The sequence below is a fragment of the Haliotis rubra genome, unplaced genomic scaffold, assembly GCF_003918875.1.
Source record: "Haliotis rubra isolate DU_JTF1 unplaced genomic scaffold, ASM391887v1 Scf7, whole genome shotgun sequence".
Classification (NCBI taxonomy): Eukaryota; Metazoa; Mollusca; class Gastropoda; order Lepetellida; family Haliotidae; genus Haliotis; species Haliotis rubra.
This window is the reverse complement of record NW_025767412.1, coordinates 1,820,350-1,842,136: the sequence shown is the minus strand read 5'-3', so window position 1 is coordinate 1,842,136 and position 21,787 is coordinate 1,820,350. Positions and strand designations below refer to the sequence as shown.

The 21,787-nt window shown below is 37.7% G+C and overlaps 2 protein-coding genes across 3 annotated transcripts in view; one reads left to right on the top strand and one right to left on the bottom strand.

Moving 5' to 3' along the window:
- The window catches only part of LOC124258713 (DCC-interacting protein 13-alpha-like), a 66,363-nt gene that overhangs the window by 5,625 nt on the left and 38,951 nt on the right, over positions 1–21,787 (top strand). The window contains 4 exon segments of the mRNA XM_046692788.1: positions 3,556–3,627; positions 3,841–3,928; positions 4,599–4,640; positions 7,394–7,506. Coding sequence (XP_046548744.1) covers positions 3,556–3,627; positions 3,841–3,928; positions 4,599–4,640; positions 7,394–7,506 — 315 coding nt within the window.
- LOC124258714 (angiopoietin-related protein 2-like) lies at positions 15,523–21,740 on the bottom strand. Of its 2 annotated transcripts, none has more exons than XM_046692789.1 (4): positions 21,469–21,740; positions 19,466–19,548; positions 18,298–18,469; positions 15,523–15,943 (listed from the first exon to the last, which is right to left on the bottom strand). In XM_046692789.1, exons 1-4 carry the CDS (start codon positions 21,605–21,607, stop codon positions 15,564–15,566), a joined length of 774 nt encoding a protein of 257 aa, XP_046548745.1. In that variant the 5' UTR covers positions 21,608–21,740; the 3' UTR covers positions 15,523–15,563. The 2 variants fall into 2 exon arrangements, with proteins under 2 accessions (XP_046548745.1, XP_046548746.1); XM_046692790.1 differs by having other exon boundaries at positions 18,304–18,469; positions 21,469–21,733.

Below are 21,787 nucleotides of genomic sequence, written 5' to 3'. Positions count from 1 at the left end.
CTAATCCGGCACACTGTCAAAACTAGCATAAAAGTTTGGTCCAGCCATTTTACAATGATATTATGATCATTAAACATTGTCTAATCTGGCACACTGTCATAACTGGCATAAAATTTTGGTCCCCCCATTTTACAACATGTCAATTCCGTATTCAGGCACGACTTTCTGGTCCCAACAAGCAATTTGAACTGTAAATAACACTGTCTAAACTGGCATGGGTATGAGCAGTCCAATCAAGGAACCATAACCCAATACACTAATTAATCCTCTTGGCACGCTAGATAATCAGGAAGTAGTGATTGCGCGGTGAATCAAACGCTCGTAGGATTACTGTGGTTATGCTTTATAAACACTGGGGGATTGCATTAATTGTTTTCAAGTGAGGGGCGTGTGTCAGAGGGGTCTTCTCGTTTACCCACCACCTATTGTTCTAGGTGGGCAAATCACTGAAGCAGAATAATCCGCTAGACAATAGATGTCTCTTAAATTTTGCTCCCCATGAAATAAGACCCCCCCCATAAATGTGATTCCCATAAGGGGTGACAATTATCAATTTATTTGATTGTTCAATGCAGTACAAATAACATGTTTCGACACGTAACATATTCTCTGCTACCGTTCCTGTTCCTAATAGACATATTCTCTCAGATGATACAACATCAATCAAACTGGTCATTCTCGCAGATAATACAACATTACTGTCATTTAAAATTTACATCTTATATGTATCATTGCCACTGTCGGTCATCATCACTACTTGACAATAATTACACAATTCAATACCCAGTTAAATGGGAAATTGGTCACAATATGCATAAACATTCATGTTGCCAGCCAAAAACAGCTGTTTAAGATTACACAATCGTGAATTCAAATGTACATATGTAATCTTTTTTGCATGGAGGTTTGGCTGACTGGATAAGCGACCATATGTATCATTATATATTCCATAAAATGATACATAACAAAACACCAGATTACTTAAGCAGTCTCGTGACAGAATCTGTCTCTGTTGCAAACCCATATAACTTAAGAAACTCTTCAAATTTGCAGAAAATCCCTATAAGAACTACTTCATATGCTAAATCATTTTTGCCCAGTACTATTGATCTTTGGAATTCTTTATCTGAAGAACTCAGACTTATACAGTCACCAAGTGAATTTAAAAACAAAATTACACTATATTGTAATACTTCATTCGGATTTGATATCAACATTGGAAACAGGTTCTGTCAAATAATCCACTGTAGACTCCGATTAGAATGCAGCGATTTAAATGCCCATAAAGTAAGTAGATTTATATCTGATAACCCATCGTGTATTTGTGGTGCCGCCTTCGAGGACACCCTTCAGTATCTTTTTATATGTCCCAATTATGATTCCATAAGAAACAATTTATTTTATTTCAAACATGGATATAACATAAATGACGTTCTGTATGGTAACTTAGAATTACCTAGATCTATAAATCATGATATTATCAAATCTGTACATACCTTTATTACCAGTTCAAAAAGATTTAATCTGTCTTAAGTTTTCATCTGTCCCTTTGCAGAACTAAAAGTATTTGTGGCTGTGTGGATGTTCATATTCATGTATATTGTATGCTTATAGTTATTTATGATACCATGTATTTTTGTAATATTGTTATGAAATGTAAGTCGCATAAATGTTGTTTTGTCTGGAGAGGCATTAATATCAGTGTCCTGCTTGTTTGCCGATCCAGCTTCTGAACAATGTATCAGAAATAAATATGTTTAAACCATATACTGATGGTGATGGGAAAGAGTGTTCACTAAATATATTAAAAAATCAGCATCAACAACAAATCAATAACCTCAGTTCATGAACGGTGAACACCGTTCACCTGGATGAGACTAATTAGTGTGTCCCACCAGGACCGAATTTCACGGTGAGCAGTGTAATCACTAACCCGTGTACACTAATCCTCTTTAATCCCTTATCATAACTTTAGGGTGGTGGGTAAGTGAGAATGACCCGTGTCAGAGTATATAAATAGGCATTGGTTCTGTCATCAACATTGTTTTAATTGGTTGCACAATTACAAAAGATCAAAGGCATTACAGACATAAAGAGAATGATGAGTGTAAATGGCAGCCATGTTGGAAAATGATCGTCACTGTCTAATCCGGCACCCTGTCTATGCCAGCATTTTATTTCGGTCCCGTGGGGTGCCGGTTTAGACAGGTTTCACTGTACATGTGTTATGAGTTGCCAGAGATTATTTTATCAGTATACTAAAACATTTAAGTAATATTTCTTTGTTTAATTTTTATTGTATATTTTTGTTGTATACGAAATTTATCCTCATCAAATTACCAAAGAAAACTCCATGAAATATGCCATGTTTGTTCTTTGAAAAAACTGCAAGTGGAAAGGGGTGTCCCAGTCATCTGTGATTTGCTGCATATAGTTGTGCAGAGTTGCCTGTCTTTGAGGTGCCAGGAACCTATGACGGTTCAAATCCCCGATTAAATCTCATTCATTTGTGAGGTCTGTCAGCACCATACCCATAACATCTTTGTTTATTGGTTTCTTCCATATGTAAGACCTGCTTTACATCAGACTTTCCTTGCAGTGAAGTTTACTTTCTTCATATATCTGAAATACTGGCCAGTGTGTTTTAATAAACTATAATAATTTACTATCTGAAAGAAGAAGGGTGACAAAATTATCGTTATTTTATGAGATACATACAGGCCTTGCTCCAAGTTTTCTTTATGATTTACTCCCTCCTGTAGTAGGTAGTCGAACAAATTATGAATTAAGAAACTCCAGTAATTACACTCAACCCTGTACAAGACTACCTTATTCGACTCTATCCTTTTTTCCATCAACAATTAAACTGTGGAATAACATCCCCTTAGCTATCAGAAACTGTAAATCTGTTGTGTCTTTTAAAACTGCAGTTCATGTGAAACAAAAATGTGCACCCGTATATTTCTCATATGGGAAAAGGAAACTAAATGTTTTGCATACAAGATTAAGATATATGACATGTACACTTAATTATGATTTATTCAGAATTAATGTTAGAAAAAATGCACTTTGTCAGTGTGGCCATAATTGTGAAAATGCTTTTCATTATTTTCTTGAATGTCCATTATATATAATTCAAAGATAACAAATGTTAACCTCTTTAGAAAATATAGTGAATAATAGAGCATGTATTGATATTAATCTCATCTTATATGGCAATGCAGGTCTCTCGCTTAGTGAAAATCAGAATGTTTTTAAATCTGTACATATCTACATCCATGACACTAAACGATTTAAATAACTCTGTCTGTACATATCTATACCCTTTGTCTGCCTCTTGTTGAACATTTTTGTAATATACACTTATAACTATGTGGAGAGGGCTTATTTAAGTTGGATAACTTGTGCCCAATCCGTTTCTTAATTGAATAAAATATGTTTCAATCAATGAATAAACCAAACCAATTTACTCACTCACACAAATTTATTTCTTGCATGGCTGTGTATTATGTATATGTATACTTCATATGTGTATATTTGAGTTTTATGTTTCAGAAATTCCCCCTGGAAAGTGAAAACAGTATTTTAACCACAACTCTCAATCAGTTTGCAAGCTACCTTGATGATGTAAGTTTAAAAGAATACAAGTCGCTGTTTTAGCACATCCTTCAATAGTGAAGAAATACATACAGAATAGGTTCTGAAAATATTTAGGATTCCAAAACAATGATCAAATGGACAGGATCAAATGTTCAGTGACTTGCTGTTTTTGTGTGTATATTTCTATATATCATTTCCTGTGTTTCATGAGAGGTGTAACTGGTGTGTTTTTGTGTTCAGATCAGTTCGGTCCAGCAGGTCTTAGCATCTCAGTTCTCGGAGACAATGATGTACCCACTTAGCAAGTTCCTTCAGGCTGACATGGATGGTAGGTATCTCACATTTTACAGCTCTCTAATTGGAGCTTTTAAGTCCATTATTTTGATATTTTACCGCTTTCAAGTCAATTTTGTAAATAACTGAAGCTGTCATTATGTCAATAATTGGAACTTTCGAGTCCTATATTTTGATAATTGGAGCATTCAAATCTGTTGTTTTGATATTGGGGCCTTCAAATCCATTATTTTGATTATTAGAGCTCCCAACATTAGTTTGGTAAGGGGAGCTCTTGAATCCATTATTTTCATAACTCTAAATCTCAGTCCATTATTTCCATATTTTAAGCTATAAAGTACATTATATCGATAATTGGAGCTCTGAAATCCATTATCTGAAATAAATTACTGTGGAACCATGTTCATTAGTTCATATTGTTGACAACAACATTCCCGCCTTAATCCACTTTGGTCAAATCAGTTCTGCTGATTTCAAACCACAGATTACCTCAAACATATCTCAGAGAAATTTGAAATAATAGCAAAAACAAGATTTTTATCAATTTACATATTGTAATTTATGGTAAGGAATATGGCAGCAAGACTAAGCCCTGTCTCACACAACCAAGGATGTTTTTTGGATTTCTTTGTAGCCTTAGTCCAGTACCATTATGAATGTGTGTGTCTTTATTCTTTATTTCTATGTTTGGGTTTGTTTTTCAGAAATCAGCACAATGTTTGAAATGTTCCAGATTGCATCTCATGGTGAGTATGGAATGAGAGTTATCTCCCTTACATTAACATCAACGCAACATCAAATCAGTAGTTTAATATCTGCACCTTGAAACTTCAGGTCACCACTTGAATCATATATATTTCAAATATATTCTTCTGACTGTCTCTGAGATAAATTTATGTTTGATTGCTTAGTCAACTTATTTCAAAGGAATTGAAAGGATTTGAAAGGAAATAGAATTCAAGTTGACAAAGAGATCAAACATTATAGTTTGGGGGCAAAGTATTATTGCTGTGTATGTCATTGTGAGTTTAACTGTGTGCATTGTGCCTTTCAAAGAACACAAACATCACCAGGAAAACAGAATGATGAGGAACTGGCTTTGAGTAGTGACTCTCATGACCAAGCCTACTGAAGAAAACTTTCCCACTGTGCAGAAAAATGCAGAAAAGTCCACATTAATCGTGGAAATACCAACAGAAACATATTACCTCACTACTGAAACAGTAAAAATGGCAACAAAAGACTATGAAACTGCAACATTTTTATGTCAGCGAACATTGACCTCTACTGCCCATGCGCGTTACGATCTGAACTGGAAAACTATTTTCGAGCAACTGTGAATTGCCTCACGCAGAAAAAGTATTGAATATGTCGAAATAATTGCTGTCAATCATTTCATATGAATGGAAGGTAAGCTAAACAAGTGTGCACACAAGTATGATGATGATGAATGCCAAATAAACAATACAAATACTTTAAAAAGGGAATCTAAGCACTCATGTTTTGTCCAAGCTGGAAAATGTCAACATGTGGTCGAGACTTCCTCTGCCATGTGCACATGCGCAAAATCGAAGTTGCAGTCTCTTCGTTTTTTTATCCAGTTTTAGCGATTTAAAGTTGCTGTTTTTACTGTTTATGCTGCTATTTCCATGATTAGTTGGCTTTTCGCTTTCCCCGGCATGTAATCCGCGGGGGATATAATCGACGTCCGTGCGTCCGTAATCATTTTGTTTCTGGAGCATAACTCAAAAACTGTTCAATATTTTTCAACAAAAATTGGTAGATATATCAAACAGAACCTAAGGTGGTGCCTTTTGCTATTTACAGATTTTTGTCATTTATATTTTTTTCAGTTTCAATGGAAATGATTCGGACTTAGTCTCAAAAGGGAGGGGCGGGATTTGTTTCTGGAGCACAACTTGAAAACTTCTTAATGTCTTTCAGCAAAACTTGGCAGATATGTGAGGCTGATGCCAAAGTGGTGCCTTTTGCTATTTGGCAGATTTTTGGCATATTTATTTTTCCCGGTTTCCATGGAAACGATTCGGACTTAGTCCAAAAAAGGAGGGGTTGGCTTCATTTCCGGAGCACAACTTGAAAAGCGTTCAATATCTCTCAACAGAACTTGGCAGATATATTTGGCAAATTTTGAAATGGTGCCTTTTGCTATTTACAGAATTTTGGGCATTTATATTACTCATGATTTCCATGGAAACCATTTGGACTTAGTCTAAAAAATAATCAAGCTGGATAAAAATCAAGCTGGACTTTAAATAACTGTCAGATGATTTGTTCTTTCAAATATGTGGGTGCCGGGGGGATATGTCATCTTCTGATGACTCTTGTTCTGCACAGTTGGACTTTAAGTAACAGTGGGAAGGTTTTCTTTGGTAGGCCTGTTGACTATGACTTTTACTGTTCTTCTCTTGAAATATTATGAAGTAGGATGGTGATCTTATCAGACAGAACTTTTTGGTTATAATGATGTTCCAGGGCTCCAGATAAGGGCCGTATTGGCGTATGTACTGATAACAAATATGCACGATACGGTAGGAAATAATTTAGAAAACGTAGCAGATAAGCACCACGGCAATGGTGTATGGTCTTAGAATCATTTACAGACATATTTATCTGAAAAAGTATTGTTTTATTGTTTATTGACCTGTTTACACTAGAGTAGCAATGTTGTGGTGCATATATGAAATGAAACACAAGATTACTGATACTCCATTAAATTCCATTCAGTACTTTAAATGTACTCTTAAGGTTTTCCAGTACTCCTATATTGAAAAAAATAAGGAGTACGTACTCCTGATGTTGGAAAATTATCTGGAGCCCTGGATGTTCTGAATCATATTTACCCAAACTCAAGCATTATATGTAAGTTTATTTTAGAGTCACACATGCAACCTGTTTTGTACTGGTGTAACAATGTTATTACCTAAGGATACACAGAGTGGAAGTATGTTTCATTTCCTTAACTCAAGCCCTGGTTTTGTCTATATTTTTCTTGCATATATGACATAAACTGAAGAAGATAATTTCTTCATTCATTTTTTTCTCTTAGTGGTCAGTGTGTGTTTTGTCAATCATCTATCCAAATGTCTCAGTCAACTTCTTAAAACTGGACATGATGGTTCATCAGTGGAGGTGTCATACTTTGCTTGCAGAGTTGTGTCCCTTGGGCCAGCCTATAATCTATGACCATGGACTGGAATCCAAGTTTGCCTGATTCTGTCTCTAAGTTTGCCTGTGCCTGACACTATAATGTAGTCAATGCCTACACCTACATCAATTAGAACTTTCCTCACACACCAGCTGGCTTGTTGTGATACATTTAAGGCTTTGTTGAGCCAGACTCACTAATAAATCTTAATCTGGGCATAGTGGATCCTATTAACACCAGTCTAGATTTTCCAGAACATAGATGTTTAACTAACTCCCTCACTGTTAAACTGATCATATGTATATCATGATGATGCCTGTCTATCTATTTCAGAACACGAGCAGGCTTTAACAAAATACATGAAACTTCCCAGCAAGAAGGACAACGAGAAAGCCAGGGTTGAGGTTAACGAGGAGCTCTATGCAATGAGGAAAAAGTTCCATCAGGTGAGTCAGTGGTCACTCAACTATAACCTCTTTACCCTGTATCTCTCATCAACATTTAGATTCAGGGATGATCAAGTCATCTGAGGGTCCCAATTTGCTTTATAGACTTGCATCCCTTGAATGAATCCTGAATCATTTCGATCACGTTTCTAGGTATGTTGACACCATGTCTGTGCTCTTGGGTCTCTCCAAGATAGAAAACACTGGACAGCTGTGGGTATGGAATAGTGTTCACAGCAATGTTCAAACTGTTATTTTCATCAGCATTTATTGATCGGAGAATACTTTTTCTTTTATGACCAGTACTTTTCCCACATTAGGTTTCCAGGTGAGAATATAAATCCCCATCAACCTATGCTTTCAAAATGGGCAACAACATGAGTTGTGCGGGCAGGATCGGTGACTTGATGACACAGTTGATTGCTTGTCATCACACATAGATTTAGTAGATTGTTGCGAGTGAAGCGTTAGTCACTGGATTGCCTGGTCCAGCTGCCTTTATATAGCTGGAAAAGTGCTAGAAGCTGCCAATTTTGCATGTAAGTTTGTCAGGGCAGTTAACTACCTTTCCTGCGGTGGCCATAGGGATTTGACAATCATGAAATTTGAGGCATTTTATTTTGGTAATTGAGAAGTCTGTTTGAACGTGCCTCAAGTCAAGTTAGTTTTAGAAAAATAAGCCCACTGTTCTTGATAATTAGGGATGGTGAGTTGACCAGGTAGTTGAAGACTTTGCTCCTTATGCTTTGGGCAAGGGTTTGTTTCCTCACTTACAGTCCGTTTGGCTCAAAAGTGGACCGATGAATTGCAGTCTAACTCAAAAACTAAAAAACATAACATACTCAATGAAACGCTGATGATAATCAAAAATCATACCCACTCTGTGAGGTTTTTGCAGAATTTTGTCCTAAAAATAAAAAAGTTGTTTAACAAACTATCATTAAAATAGTGACACAGTTCACTGTTTGTTACGAGGGAGGAGTGCAGAGACAGGGACAGCCAGGTGTTCGAGAAGCAAGTTCACAGACAAAGTTATTTATTCATTAACCTGTGCTGTGCCGTCTCCATTCGTTCTCGAACACCTGGCTGTCCCTTTCTCTGCACTCCTCCCTCGTAACAAACAGTGAACTGTGTCAATATTTTAATGATAGATTTGGGGGCCGGGGGCATATGTCATCTTCTGATGACCCTTGTTCAAATTTATTTGATACTAGGGATTGTTCATAATTTATGGCTAGGTGGTTGATGATGTTTTTATGGAGAAGCATGTACAATGTGAATGACAACCCCCACAAGGGGTATGATACACTGATGATGAAGATTAATTGTGGTGATTAGTTTCTAATAAGTAATCAGGGCTCGATTTTAGAGATTTTAACCCACTTGCACCAGGTGCAGCCTGAGATAAAAACCCAGTTGCACCAGCCAAATTCCAGTTGCACTGCTGTTTTTGCAATATGTGAAGAAAGAAATATGCTATTGACTTACTCAAAGTTTAGAAGAAAAATGAGCTGACAGTTATATACTGCTCATATAATGTTAGACTTATTGTTGATTTATTTCTCAAAAGTTAACTTGCACCTGGTGCAAGTAAGACTAATAACTAGGTTGCACTTTGTAATATTGGGCTGCACCAGTGCAAGTAACAAAGCACTAAATCGAGCCCTGGTAATGCTATGAATAATTCTACACAAATACATGGCTAGGTGGAAGTTAATTAGTCTTTGGAATTATAAATTCACACAAAATTTATCCTGATCTGAATCATTAATACAAGAAGGAATCACAAACTGTTCAGCTGCACTTCCAAACAGGTGTTGCTGTCTTAGTATCTGTTGACATTCTAGTTAGCGAGTTAATAACAAAACCTACAACATTATGGATTACAACTTCTTTACTTGATCTAGCAATGTTTCAAGGGAGATTCTTAGACTGTTGAAGTGATGATAAATGTAGCTAGATAGAGGTGGAAGAATCGACATCCAAATGAGGCTTAATGAAAACCACAAGGAGTTGTTATTGATGAGGTTGTTTCCTTACACTCGTAGTGACGGAAACATGCTTGTTGAAGAGAATCAGACCAAGATCATGTTGACAGAGGACACTGACAAACTGCAGACACCAGTCCATCACAAGCTTAATAGGATTCAAAGTAGTATCATCATAATCCCAAGGTTTCTGACGTACATTTAATGTGTGCATGTATCAAGATGTCATGTTTGAAAATGCTGTTCTTATCAAAGTTGGGGCGGTGGGGTAGCCTAATGGTTAAAGCGTCCATCCGTTGCGCTGACGACCCGGGTTTGAATCCCCACATGGGCACAATATGTGAAGCCCATTTATGGTGTCCCCCGCCGTGATGTTGGTGGAATATTGCTAAAAAACGGCGTACAACCCTACTCACTCACTCACTCTTATCAAAGTCTGACAGAATTTGAAAGCATGTCATGGATTACATCCCAATGGGCTATCAAGGAAAGAATAGGTCCTCGATATGCCATGCTTCTCATAATAGCCAGTAAATGAAAACTGTGTTTGTCCTGGAGATTGTGTGTCATCTTAGACTAGGTTTTTGATGCTCTAATGTACCGGAAATTGTGATCCTATCCTGATGCTGACTGCAATTCCCGTAGAATTTTTTCATGAACCTCCCAGCATTTATTATTTATTTTAGCAAATGTACATATTTTTAATGACTGTCTCTTAATGTGTGTCATTTATGTGAGGCTGCCCTATATATTGTCTGATTTGTTGGCGAACCTCCCGTCATACCGTCTGATCTGTCCTATGTTGAAATATCTGGGCTCTTTCCACTCCCATGACATTGTAATTTCATACTCAGACATTGATTTCAGCTGATATCAAAGTCCTCTGACCTATGTTGAAATAAACAAGCCTTTATCAAGGTCCTGTCTCACTATAGTTCTCTGTTTTGCAATGTTTGTTGGGTGCCTCATGGTTGTCATACTTCAATTGGAGCTGTCTGTCAGAAGATACTGTACTCAAGCCTCCACAGGGCAAGGAGCAGACAGTGTGTGTGTGAGGTTGTCAGTAGCCTAGTCTGTCATACAGACGTTGAAACAAATATATCCAACCACATACAGACGCTGAAACAAATATATCCAACCACATACAGACGCTGAAACAAATGTACCCAATCACATACAGACCCTGAAACTTATATATCCAACCACATACAGACGCTGAAACAAATATATCCAACCACATACAGATGCTGAAACAAATGTACCCAATCACATACAGATCCTGAAATTTATATATCCAACCACATACAGATGCTGAAACAAATATATATCCAACCACATACAGACGCTGAAACAAATATATCCAACCACTTACAGACGCTGAAACAAATATATCCAACCACATACAGACCCTGAAACTAATATACCCAACCACATACATACCCTGAAACTAATATGTCCAACCTCATACAGACCCTGAAACTAATATATCCAACCACATACAGACCCTGACTGACTGACTGACTGAGTTTAGTTTTACGCCGCTTTTAGCAATATTCCAGCAATATCACGGCGGGGGACACCAGAAATGGGCTTAACATACAGACCCTGAAACTAATATACCCAACCACATACAGACCCTGAAACTAATATGTCCAACCTCATACAGACCCTTAAACTAATATATCCAACCACATACAGACCCTGAAATTAATATACCCAATCACATACAGACCCTGAAACTAAAATACCCAATCACATACAGACCCTGAAATTAATATACCCAACCACATACAGACCCTGAAACGAATATACCCAATCACATACAGACCCTGAGACTAATATACCCAATCACATACAGACCCTGAAACGAATATACCCAATCACATACAGACCCTGAAACTAATATATCCAATCACATACAGACCCTGAAACTAATATACCCAATCACATACAGACCCTGAAACTAATATACCCAATCACATACAGACCCTGAAACCTTGAAACTAATATACCCAATCACATACAGACCCTGAAATGATTATACCCAATCAACTACAGACCCTGAAACAAATATTCCCAATCACATACAGACCCTGAAATGATTATACCCAATCAACTACAGACCCTGAAACAAATATTCCCAATCACATACAGACCCTGAAATGATTATACCCAATCAACTACAGACCCTGAAACAAATATTCCCAATCACATACAGACCCTGAAATGATTATACCCAATCACATACAGACCCTGAAACAAATATTCCCAATCACATACAGACCCTGAAATGATTATACCCAATCACATACAGACCCTGAAATGATTATACCCAATCACATACAGACCCTGAAACAAATATTCCCAATCACATACAGACCCTGAAATGATTATACCCAATCACATACAGACCCTGAAACAAATATTCCCAATCACATACAGACCCTGAAACAAATATTCCCAATCACATACAGACCCTGAAATGATTATACCCAATCTCATACAGACCCTGAAACAAATATTCCCAATCACATACAGACCCTGAAATGATTATACCCAATCACATACAGACCCTGAAATGATTATACCCAATCACATACAGACCCTGAAACAAATATTCCCAATCACATACAGACCCTGAAATGATTATACCCAATCACATACAGACCCTGAAATGATTATACCCAATCACATACAGACCCTGAAACAAATATTCCCAATCACATACAGACCCTGAAATGATTATACCCAATCAACTACAGACCCTGAAACAAATATGCCCAAGCATGAGTATAGAACATGTGGTAAGACAAAATAACTATTGAGAATATAGTCTCTGGGATCTTTTTCTTTTTTAAACAATATTTTTATGAATATAATTTAGAAGTACTGTCAATGTGGAAATAGCTTCACATGGGCTATAAATAAAAACTGTTTTTTAGTTATAAAGTACCTAAAATTGACAAATTGACAAATTTACGAATAGCATGTGTCGAAATAACCCACATCGGCCTAACTGGGCGTTCAGTTGGATGAGTAAAAGTATATCCAGAAAAGCATGTTTACTCGTAAAATCGGGCAAAACTTAGAAAAAATACGAATAGCTGCTCAAAACAATAGATCGGACTATAGATGGCAATTAGGTCGCTCAGCCAGGTATGACGACAGACCGTCGACTCACCTGGCATGAAATGCACGTCCTGCCTCTAAGCACAAGGGGTCATATCAAAGATATTTTATGTGGATATATTTTTCAGTTTTCATGTGTGTTGAATATGTCTCATCTATTGAGTTTATGTTGAAATACGTAAAAGGGTATGATACCCATGGAAAAGCTTAAATCAGCCATCGTATTAAATGTCTCAAAATATATAGGTGGCATGACCACCCGAAGATCGACAGGACTGGATATTATTTGTAAATTGTTATGACATGCCATTTGCTTCCCAGTTTAATTCCCCTAAAGGATTATCTTATCTCAGCTTATATCTCTATCCCCCAGCCCGACCCCAACCACCGTCAGTGACACCCGTCCTGGATTTGCTTTTGAGACGACCCCTTCCACCTGTTTCTTTTTATAGTGATAGTGAGACTCCATGGCAGCTGCATCCTTCATAGTTTCAGTATTAAAGTTATTATTTTTTATGTCAGCTATCGTTTATAATGAAGCTAGGTTTAACTTTAAAATGGACATTTAAAAATTGTCTTTTGTAATATAATATCATCGCACACTAATTTGCATAAAGCCATGGCCTGTTCCAAATAAGTCGCTTTGGACTAGAAAAACCCGCCATTTCTCATTTCTGCACTCATCTCTCCTCAGTAAAGTCCTTTTTCTACGTTTCCTATCTCCCTACCACTGAGACTGTAGTTAGGCCGAACTTAGTTTAACAGATATTTCACACTTACACATATTAACTACATAAATTGTAGATATCAATGCGAAAAAAACAGTTTTTTTCTATTTCCAACAAGTACTATAGTCTGTCACACAGGCCCTGAACAAATACACTCAATGCAGCCCATGCAAATCGAGAAGATGTGGCAAGTCTAGATTACCATAGTTTCAGGAATTGAATGAAGAAAGTCTCTGGACGCTTTTCATCATATTTATGATTATAATGCATGAACTGTTTTTTTCTGAAGAATATTTCGTCAGTTAGTAGATGTCATTCTACAGTCTAAGCTTTGCAGGTTATTTGTTTGTGATATCTGTAGCTTTGATCCCATGGTTGTACAGTAAATCTGTCCTTTAGTGGTAAGTCCAGCTAAGAGAACAGTACAAGGATGCCAGTCTTTTATGTGGTCAGCTTGTTCTCATTATTTATGTATTCCAGACATCATCATGTAAGGCAAGACCAATTTTATTTCTTGTTTTATGAATCTGCTGGTCATATTTCTTTAAGAATAAGAAAAGAAAAGAAAAAATCCCAGCTCGAAAAATCAAATCTTAATGTTAAGATATATGTGAGCGAGACTTCGACTACGCAAGGCAGTTTGTTGGACACTAAAACACCAGTATCTGTTCTCAGAGACTTTAAACTGAATTATCTAACACTATATTTGTGTTAGAAATCAGTGCTTCGAACACCTTAGTGAGTGTTAACTTGAAAAACAATGCTTATAATTTTTGCTTTAGAGATTTGTGGCAGTCAATGATAGATGTTTTGGTTGTTTTGCAATTTGATAGAATCCAATTGCAGGGTATACCAGAAATAGGCTTTTGAAATCATTCAGCTGCACTGGTTCCAGTGGGAAAGATATACTCTGTTTAAAATCTTTTGATAATAGACAAAGTAGGATATTTACAACTTTCATTTTATTTCATGTTTTCCGGGGGCAATTTTAATGCTGTGTTTAATAGTGTCATGTGTGATTTTCTTGCAAAATGGAAATAAGTCTTTTCTAATATAGTTAATCAGAATAAAACTACATTTGGACAGTATAATAATGGTATAGCATTTGTCAGGGTTTTTCATCAATATTATACTGTCCACATGTAGTTTTACCATCACCTGATTGCTTGTTTGTGAAGGTGATCAGTAGGATGCTCAGAATTAGTAGCTGGGTTTATTGCATCATGATGTTGAAGTGTATTTCTCACCTCTTTTCTAACACCAGAGTGAAACCCTTCTGTCCTAATTTGTCTAAAAATAAATCAAGTGTGTCACTCTCTCCACTCCAGTCTAAGTAAACTTAGACTCAGTATTATTGGTTACACTGCCATACTGAGTCTAACAAAACCTAGCTGAAGGTCGCGTCAGCTAATCTTTGAGCGACCTATGACCGTCCAATCAAATGCGAGATAGCCGAACGGATTTAACCAATCAGACAACGACTACTTGTTAGGGTTCGGCGGGACTTACAAAACGTTTTTTGGATTTTCTCTTTCCTGGTTGCTGACACTGATCTATCAACAAATGAAAAGCATAAAACACAGATATTTGACCTGCAGTATAAACGCTTATGGGTTTCTAATGACATGGTTACTATTTGCTTATATTTTCGCAAGATGACATCCTTGAATATTGACAAAAACGCTATTTTCAGTGACTGTTTACTCATAGTGTGTATAACTCGGAAGCGATCGTGCGGAAAATAGCATTCGGAATCGTTCGGCTTTTTGAGGTAAAGGTTCAAACGGTGTGTGCGAATGTTAACTTTCGCGATTTGGTAAGCTGTGTTCTTATTGGTCAGTCCAAAAGGTTAGCTGACGAGACCTTCTACTAGGTTTTGTTAGACTCAGTATAGCAGTGTAACGAATAATACTGAGCCTAAGTTTACTTAGACTGCTCTCCACTCCAACCAATTAGTGGGACGCTGGGTTTGTACTACAAACTTGCTGTCAGGGATGAATCAGTTGACTTCTCAGGCAAGGTGTCCAGGTCGACATAATGCTATTATACTCCAACAGTTGGAGAAACTCTCATAATATCAGTCTTGTTTATCTTGCCCAGATCCTGATGACTTACAGGTAATTATATCACAGGAATATAGCTATCTGCAGCCTTAAAGAAACAAAAACATATCTTGTTACACCTATTTATTGAAAAATATACTGACAGTGTATTAAATATGGGACAGAGTCATTGACACGAATTTCAAGGAGTATCCATATCCCCGCCAGTCTTTCCAGTAGATGCCGTTGTAGTACGAGCCGGTCGGTGTGTAGCTGCCGCCGTTGTAGTAGACTCCATTTAGGAGTGCGTAGCTGCAGTAGTTGTACCACCATCCTGCCATCTGTTGGGAGGCGCAGCCTTTCAAGTCAGGGCGGTCGTAGGTTGCGAAGGGCATGTTGTTGTTGAAGGAGAGATCATCGGGGATTGAACCAAAAAACCCTCCGATGTTCAGTGTGAAATAGGTCGAGTCTTGTAGACGGAAATATGAATAACGCACATTTTGAGCTTCGCCATTCCACGTCTGCATGTTGATTGTTAACACATTATTTCCTGAAGAAAAAACATTTGCAAGAGTTTGTTGTTTGATAAGTTATGATAAATTATGAGGCAGGTTGAAATATACAAGTAAGAAATTCATGGATGAAAATGGCAGTTTAAGTTGGTTGGTTTGTTATCCCCCCGGCATGTAATCATTTTGTTTCCAGAGCATAACTCAAAAACTGTTAAATATTTTTCCAAAAAAATTGGTAGATATATCAAACAGAACCTAAGGTGGTGCCTCTTGCTATTTACAGATTTTTGTCATTTTTATATTTCTCGGTTTCCATGGAAACGTTTTGGACTTAGTCTTAAAGGGGGGGGGTGGGGTGTGTGGGCCGTTTCGGAGCATAACTCAAGAACCGTCCAATATTTTTCAACAGAACTTGGTAAATATATCAAACAGAACTTGAATTGGTGCCTTTTGCTATTTGCAGGTTTTGAAATTTTATTTTTCCTGGTTTCCATGGAAACGATTTGGACTTAGTCTCAAAAGGGAGGGGTAGGTTTTGTTTCGAAGCACAACTCGAAAACTTCTTAATATCTTTCAGCAAAACTTGGCAGATATGTGAGGCAGATCCCAAAGTGGTGCCTTTTGCTTTTTTGCAGATATTTATGATTTATTATTTTCTCGGTTTCCATGGAAATGATTTGGACTTAATCCCAAAAGGAAGGGTGGGCTTCATTTCCGGAGTATAACTCAAGAACAGTTCAATATTTTTGAACAAAACTTGGCAGATATGTGAGGCAGATCCCAAAGTGGTCCCTTTTGCTATTTGCAGATTTTGTGGTTTATTATTTTCTCAGTTTCCATGGAAACGATTCGGATTTACTAGTAGTCTCAAAAGGGAGGGGTAGGTTTTGTTTCCGGAGCACAATGCGAAAACTTCGTAATATCTTTCAGCAAAACTTGGCAGATATGTGGGGCAGATCTTGAAATGGTGCCTTTTGCTATTTGCAGATATTTGTCATTTATGTGTTTCATGATTTCCATGGAAACGATTTGCACTTAGTCTAAAATCAAGCTGGACTTTAAGTAACTGTCAGATGATTTGTTCTTTCAAATATGTGGGGGCTTTGTGACCACTTTGGGATCTGCCTCACATATGGACCAGACAGTCCAGTGATCAACATCATGAGCATCAATCTACACAACTGGGATATGATGACATGTGTCAGCTAAGTCTGCAAGCCTGACCACTCAATCATGTTAGTCACCTTTTACGACAAGCATGGGTTGCTGAAGACCAGTTCTAACCTGGATCCTCATGGGTGGCAGTTTATGTAACTGCATGATTCATGAAGAGATGGGCCAGGCTTGTGCTGATAGGTTCAGATTAGCATTGATTTCTGGCTTGTGTTAAACACTTTAAAGGGTATTTAACTTTTTCAAAAAGGTAAACTTCAAGGGTAGGTTACCTTTCTAGGGACAATAGGGATAGCAATGTGGTTGAAGCATTTGATTGTCACACCAAGGCCAGGTTCAATTCTCTTAAACAGATTTGTGGATTTTGCCATTACACCTGCCATTATGTTGCTGGAATTTTGATAACAGCGTCTGAAGGATTCGCTCACTCACTTACTCTTTTCATTCATCACCCCGTCAGACTCCACATGCACCCACAGAAAGGCATATGTGGTTTTGGCAGGTTAAAAGGAATTCCCAATTCCATGGTATTGTTTCAGAACTACCTGCATTATAACAGGGATTAATCTAGACCTCCTCAGAGGCCAGTGTTTGGAACAAGCAGCAACTGTCGGACAATAATTGCCAAATTGGAATGAACATTTTCCTATTTTGTGCCAGCAGTATTGTTAAAACTTGAATTACAGCAATAACTGGATCATTGACATGTCACAGGTTCAATTGTTCATACAATGTACAGCACAGCACCCCTGGCACATGTTACAAGTTTTGTCCCTAACAGCATGCCATACAGATGAGCTGGCTGCCGGCAGGTACATCCTTGGCTCTGGCACATGCTGCTCCTGCAGTCTGTGCACTCAGGTGATATAAAAGCTGCATGTGCCATGTGCCGGGCACACACCATGCTGGCAGTGGCAGCCCTCTATGTAATTTCCCTATTTACAGGTATGCAAGTTTGTTTGAATTGTTCACATTAAAACAATTTCTCATAATTAAGTCAGGTGTAACCCTGTATTCAAATAAAGTGATAGTCTGTACTGCTTAGTGTTTCATCACTGCATTGAAAGCTATATGAAAGTACACACCTCTGAATTAATAGATATTTTAATAATAGAAAATACAAATATTTGAACAATGTAATGCTCTTTCCATTGTTTTCTGCTAAGAGCACTTAGTTTAGAATTCTGGATAAATCTGGGGTTATAATCTTCTAGTCCACCATTACCTGTAGATGTGAGATAGAAGATATGATTGAGCCCTGCCCAGTAGCTGTCCTGAACATTGCCGAATCCGCTGACGTACTCCGGCCACGATCGGATGAAAGTGACGGCTGGGGACATCCGTCTCTGTATGACTGTGAATGAGTTGTCTGCCGTGTGCTCACAATATACCTGTAGACATACATAGTATTAACGATGCTGAAGGGACAAAGTATTGACGATGCTGAAGGGACACAGTATTGACGATGCTGAAGGGACACAGTATTGATGATGCTGAAGGGACACAGTATTGACGATGCTGAAGGGACACAGTATTGATGATGCTGAAGGGACACAGTATTGATGAAGCTGAAGGGACATAGTATTGACGATGCTGAAGGGACACAGTATTGATGATGCTGAAGGGACACAGTATTGATGATGCTGAAGGGACACAGTATTGATGATGCTGAAGGGACACAGTATTATTAGCGATGCTGAAGGGATGCTGAAGGGACACAGTATTGATGATGCTGAAGGGACACAGTATTGATGATGCTGAAGGGACATAGTATTGACGATGCTGAAGGGACATAGTATTGATGATGCTGAAGGGACATAGTATTGATGATGCTGAAGGGACATAGTATTGATGATTGATTGACGATGCTGAAGGGACATAGTATTGACGATGCTGAAGGGACACAGTATTGATGAAGCTGAAGGATGCTGAAGGGACACAGTATTGATGATGCTGAAGGACATAGTATTGACGATGCTGAAGGGACATAGTATTGACGATGCTGAAGGGACACAGTATTGATGATGCTGAAGGGACATAGCATTGACGATAGTGAAAGGACACATTTCCAATTTTCCATTGATAAAATCCGGTCCCTGAGAATGACATATTGTAATAATATCTTTTTTTACTGCAGTGAAGAAATATTTTCAAGAATAAACAGTAACTTCTTTGCAATCAGTCTGATAAATGTATAAACATTTAAAGCTATGATAACAAATATTGTGTCTTCCTATTATTTTGTAAAAGGAAGCTAATTTTAATGAATGAAAGAACATGAATATTGTTCTCCTTGAGGAAACTTACAAATTTGAAGCAGGGAAGTTGTAACAGAATATGGTTATCCTTCACAATAAATGACCTGTGCACACGTTGTTTAGTCGTACCTGGAAGGGTGTGGTCTTGTTCATGTGTAGTGTGTACACACCAGATACATTGTAGCCTCCCACCTTCCGTACCTCATGACAGTCTGAAACCAACAGCTAGCTGTAGCATCTTCGTACAAGATTATATACTACTAAAAAAATGTCATGGAATGCGCAGTTCTTCCATATTGCCACACTTAATATGTCAATGCATGATGGATTAATTATAGGAATTATTAAAGGATTGATGGTCCTTCCCTCATAGTAGGATATATGTGAGTCATGTAGATGAGGCTCATTGTACTGAGTTGCATCCCTTGCATGTGCCAGGAGTTGCTGGTCTTGGGCTTGAATCAAAGATTTGTGTGAGATATGACAGAATAATGTGTATATTTATGGGTTTTGCTAGTTAGAGAATCTTCTACAATCAATGTTTGCTATGAATGATACAGAAAACCTGCGTATTTGACACAAAAATTATCTCTAATATGCAGTGAATTTAGAAGTTTGCATCATTGTTGACTCAAAGCTACTGGGCCCTTAGTTCACATAATCTAAACTTCTCATGTATTTTAGTTTATGTTTGAGTACATATTGTAATTTGCTGTTGTTTAAAACTTCTTAGTTTAATGTTTGCCAGTTAACTGCTCAGTGCTGATTGAACACCTGACCTACCTTACCTTGTTTTGTGTCGTTTTTAAACAATCCCAGTTGCCTGGATGAAAGTTCCAAACTGAAGGTGACTCCCTAAAACATGTCCATGACTCCCTCTCATGACACCAGGGAGTAATTATGACTCCTAAATTTTTATGCCCAGGGCTAACACTGACAATGTGTGTTTTTCATTCGTTAATTTGCTGACATGTCATGTTACTTTAATACTTATGATAAACTCATCTCAATCAATCCCTCATTTTGAATAAATACTGTAGTGATATTTGTTGTTGTTTGACTATCAAATTACATGTATCACAAGAAGTTTAACAGTGACTAATAAAACTCTCTTGTACATAAAATGAATCCATAGTGTACCAAAGTGTAAAAAACTTGTGTTAATTATTATTTTAAATAATTGCACATAGGTAAAATGCATTAACATAATACAATTTAAGGATAAATTATCCCTGTTGAAATAATTGCTTACGATACTGATTTCAAGTCATGGAATAGAAATTCTTTGAAATTATATCCCCGTACTGGTTTTTGATTGAATCACCAGTACGTTGGGACAACAATGACAAGCTTATCAGGAACTACAGCTGGGATGGTAAATTATCATGTCTAGCGATGTTTAAGTGTTAGTTTCCTGTTTTCACTTACACAGTCACTATTGTTTGTTACACAGTCACTATTGTTTGTTCACCTTGGATGATATAACATAGTATTGACTGGCATAGTGCTTGAAATAGTAGTTACACTATGCACAAGGGAAGTACAATATTATCTGACCTACATTCACTGTTGTGTATAAGGTGGGTGGCTTGCGTAATCTCTCCCCTCCCTCCCCCCCCCCCGAAGAAACTCAGACCCCGAGACCCGAGCTATGGTGAGGGAGGAATGCCTTTCCATGAGCTTTAGAGACAATCTATTTGACCAGCACAAAACATTTGACTACAGTCAACATGAGAGTTTCTGCTGATAACAATTGCAATAAAAATAGAAAAAATGAAAATGGATTTAAAAAAACCAAAAACAAACAAAGTAAACAATTCAAAATCCATAATAATATGGAGATGCCCAGAAGCACTGTGTGACAGAGTATTAAACTTCTGCACATGGAAACCAGTCCTGGGTTGAATAAAGTTGCTGTACGTACTTTAATTATCTTCATAGCATGCAGGTATTCAGGAATTGTGTGTAGCCTCTGCTGGTAGCATGAGGTGGGTACACTCGTCACATGTTTAACTGAGTGTCACCTAACCATCATGGATCACCGGGTCCAGACATGTTTATTTACCCGTACACCCACCATTAGATCTATATAACACTGCTGAGCACAGCATTATGTACCACACAGTTCTTACCTCCATAGAGCTGTGTGTCATGTTTGTTGAGAGCTCTGGGGTGATACTTGGGGTGGCTGTATCTGCCCTGGGATGAGCTGACGAGGCTCCCCAGCAAGACAAGTCCCAGATACACCGAAACAGTCAACATAGCGTGCATCCTAACACTGGGATGGAGTGTAGTCAGTTCTAGAAGTACAGGATTATATACTTCCTGGTAGGTCAGCTGACTGGCCTCCGCACCAGTGTAGTTAACTGAGCCAATGGGGATCCTTCAACAGCCAGAAACTGATCAATGTGTAAATGCTGAGTAAATTGTGTACCTGACCTATAACTGGCT

What these genes read in the sequence shown, in the direction of transcription:
- LOC124258714 (XM_046692789.1), bottom strand. Translation starts at nt 21,607, where the DNA reads ATGCACGCTATGTTGACTGTTTCGGTGTATCTGGGACTTGTCTTGCTG. An exon ending in TGACACACAGCTCTATGGAG is followed by an intron (nt 19,549 to 21,468) that starts GTAAGAACTGTG and finishes TGTTGGTTTCAG; the next exon opens with ACTGTCATGAGGTACGGAAG. An exon ending in TCTCACATCTACAGGTAATG is followed by an intron (nt 15,944 to 18,297) that starts GTGGACTAGAAG and finishes TTTTTTCTTCAG; the next exon opens with GAAATAATGTGTTAACAATC.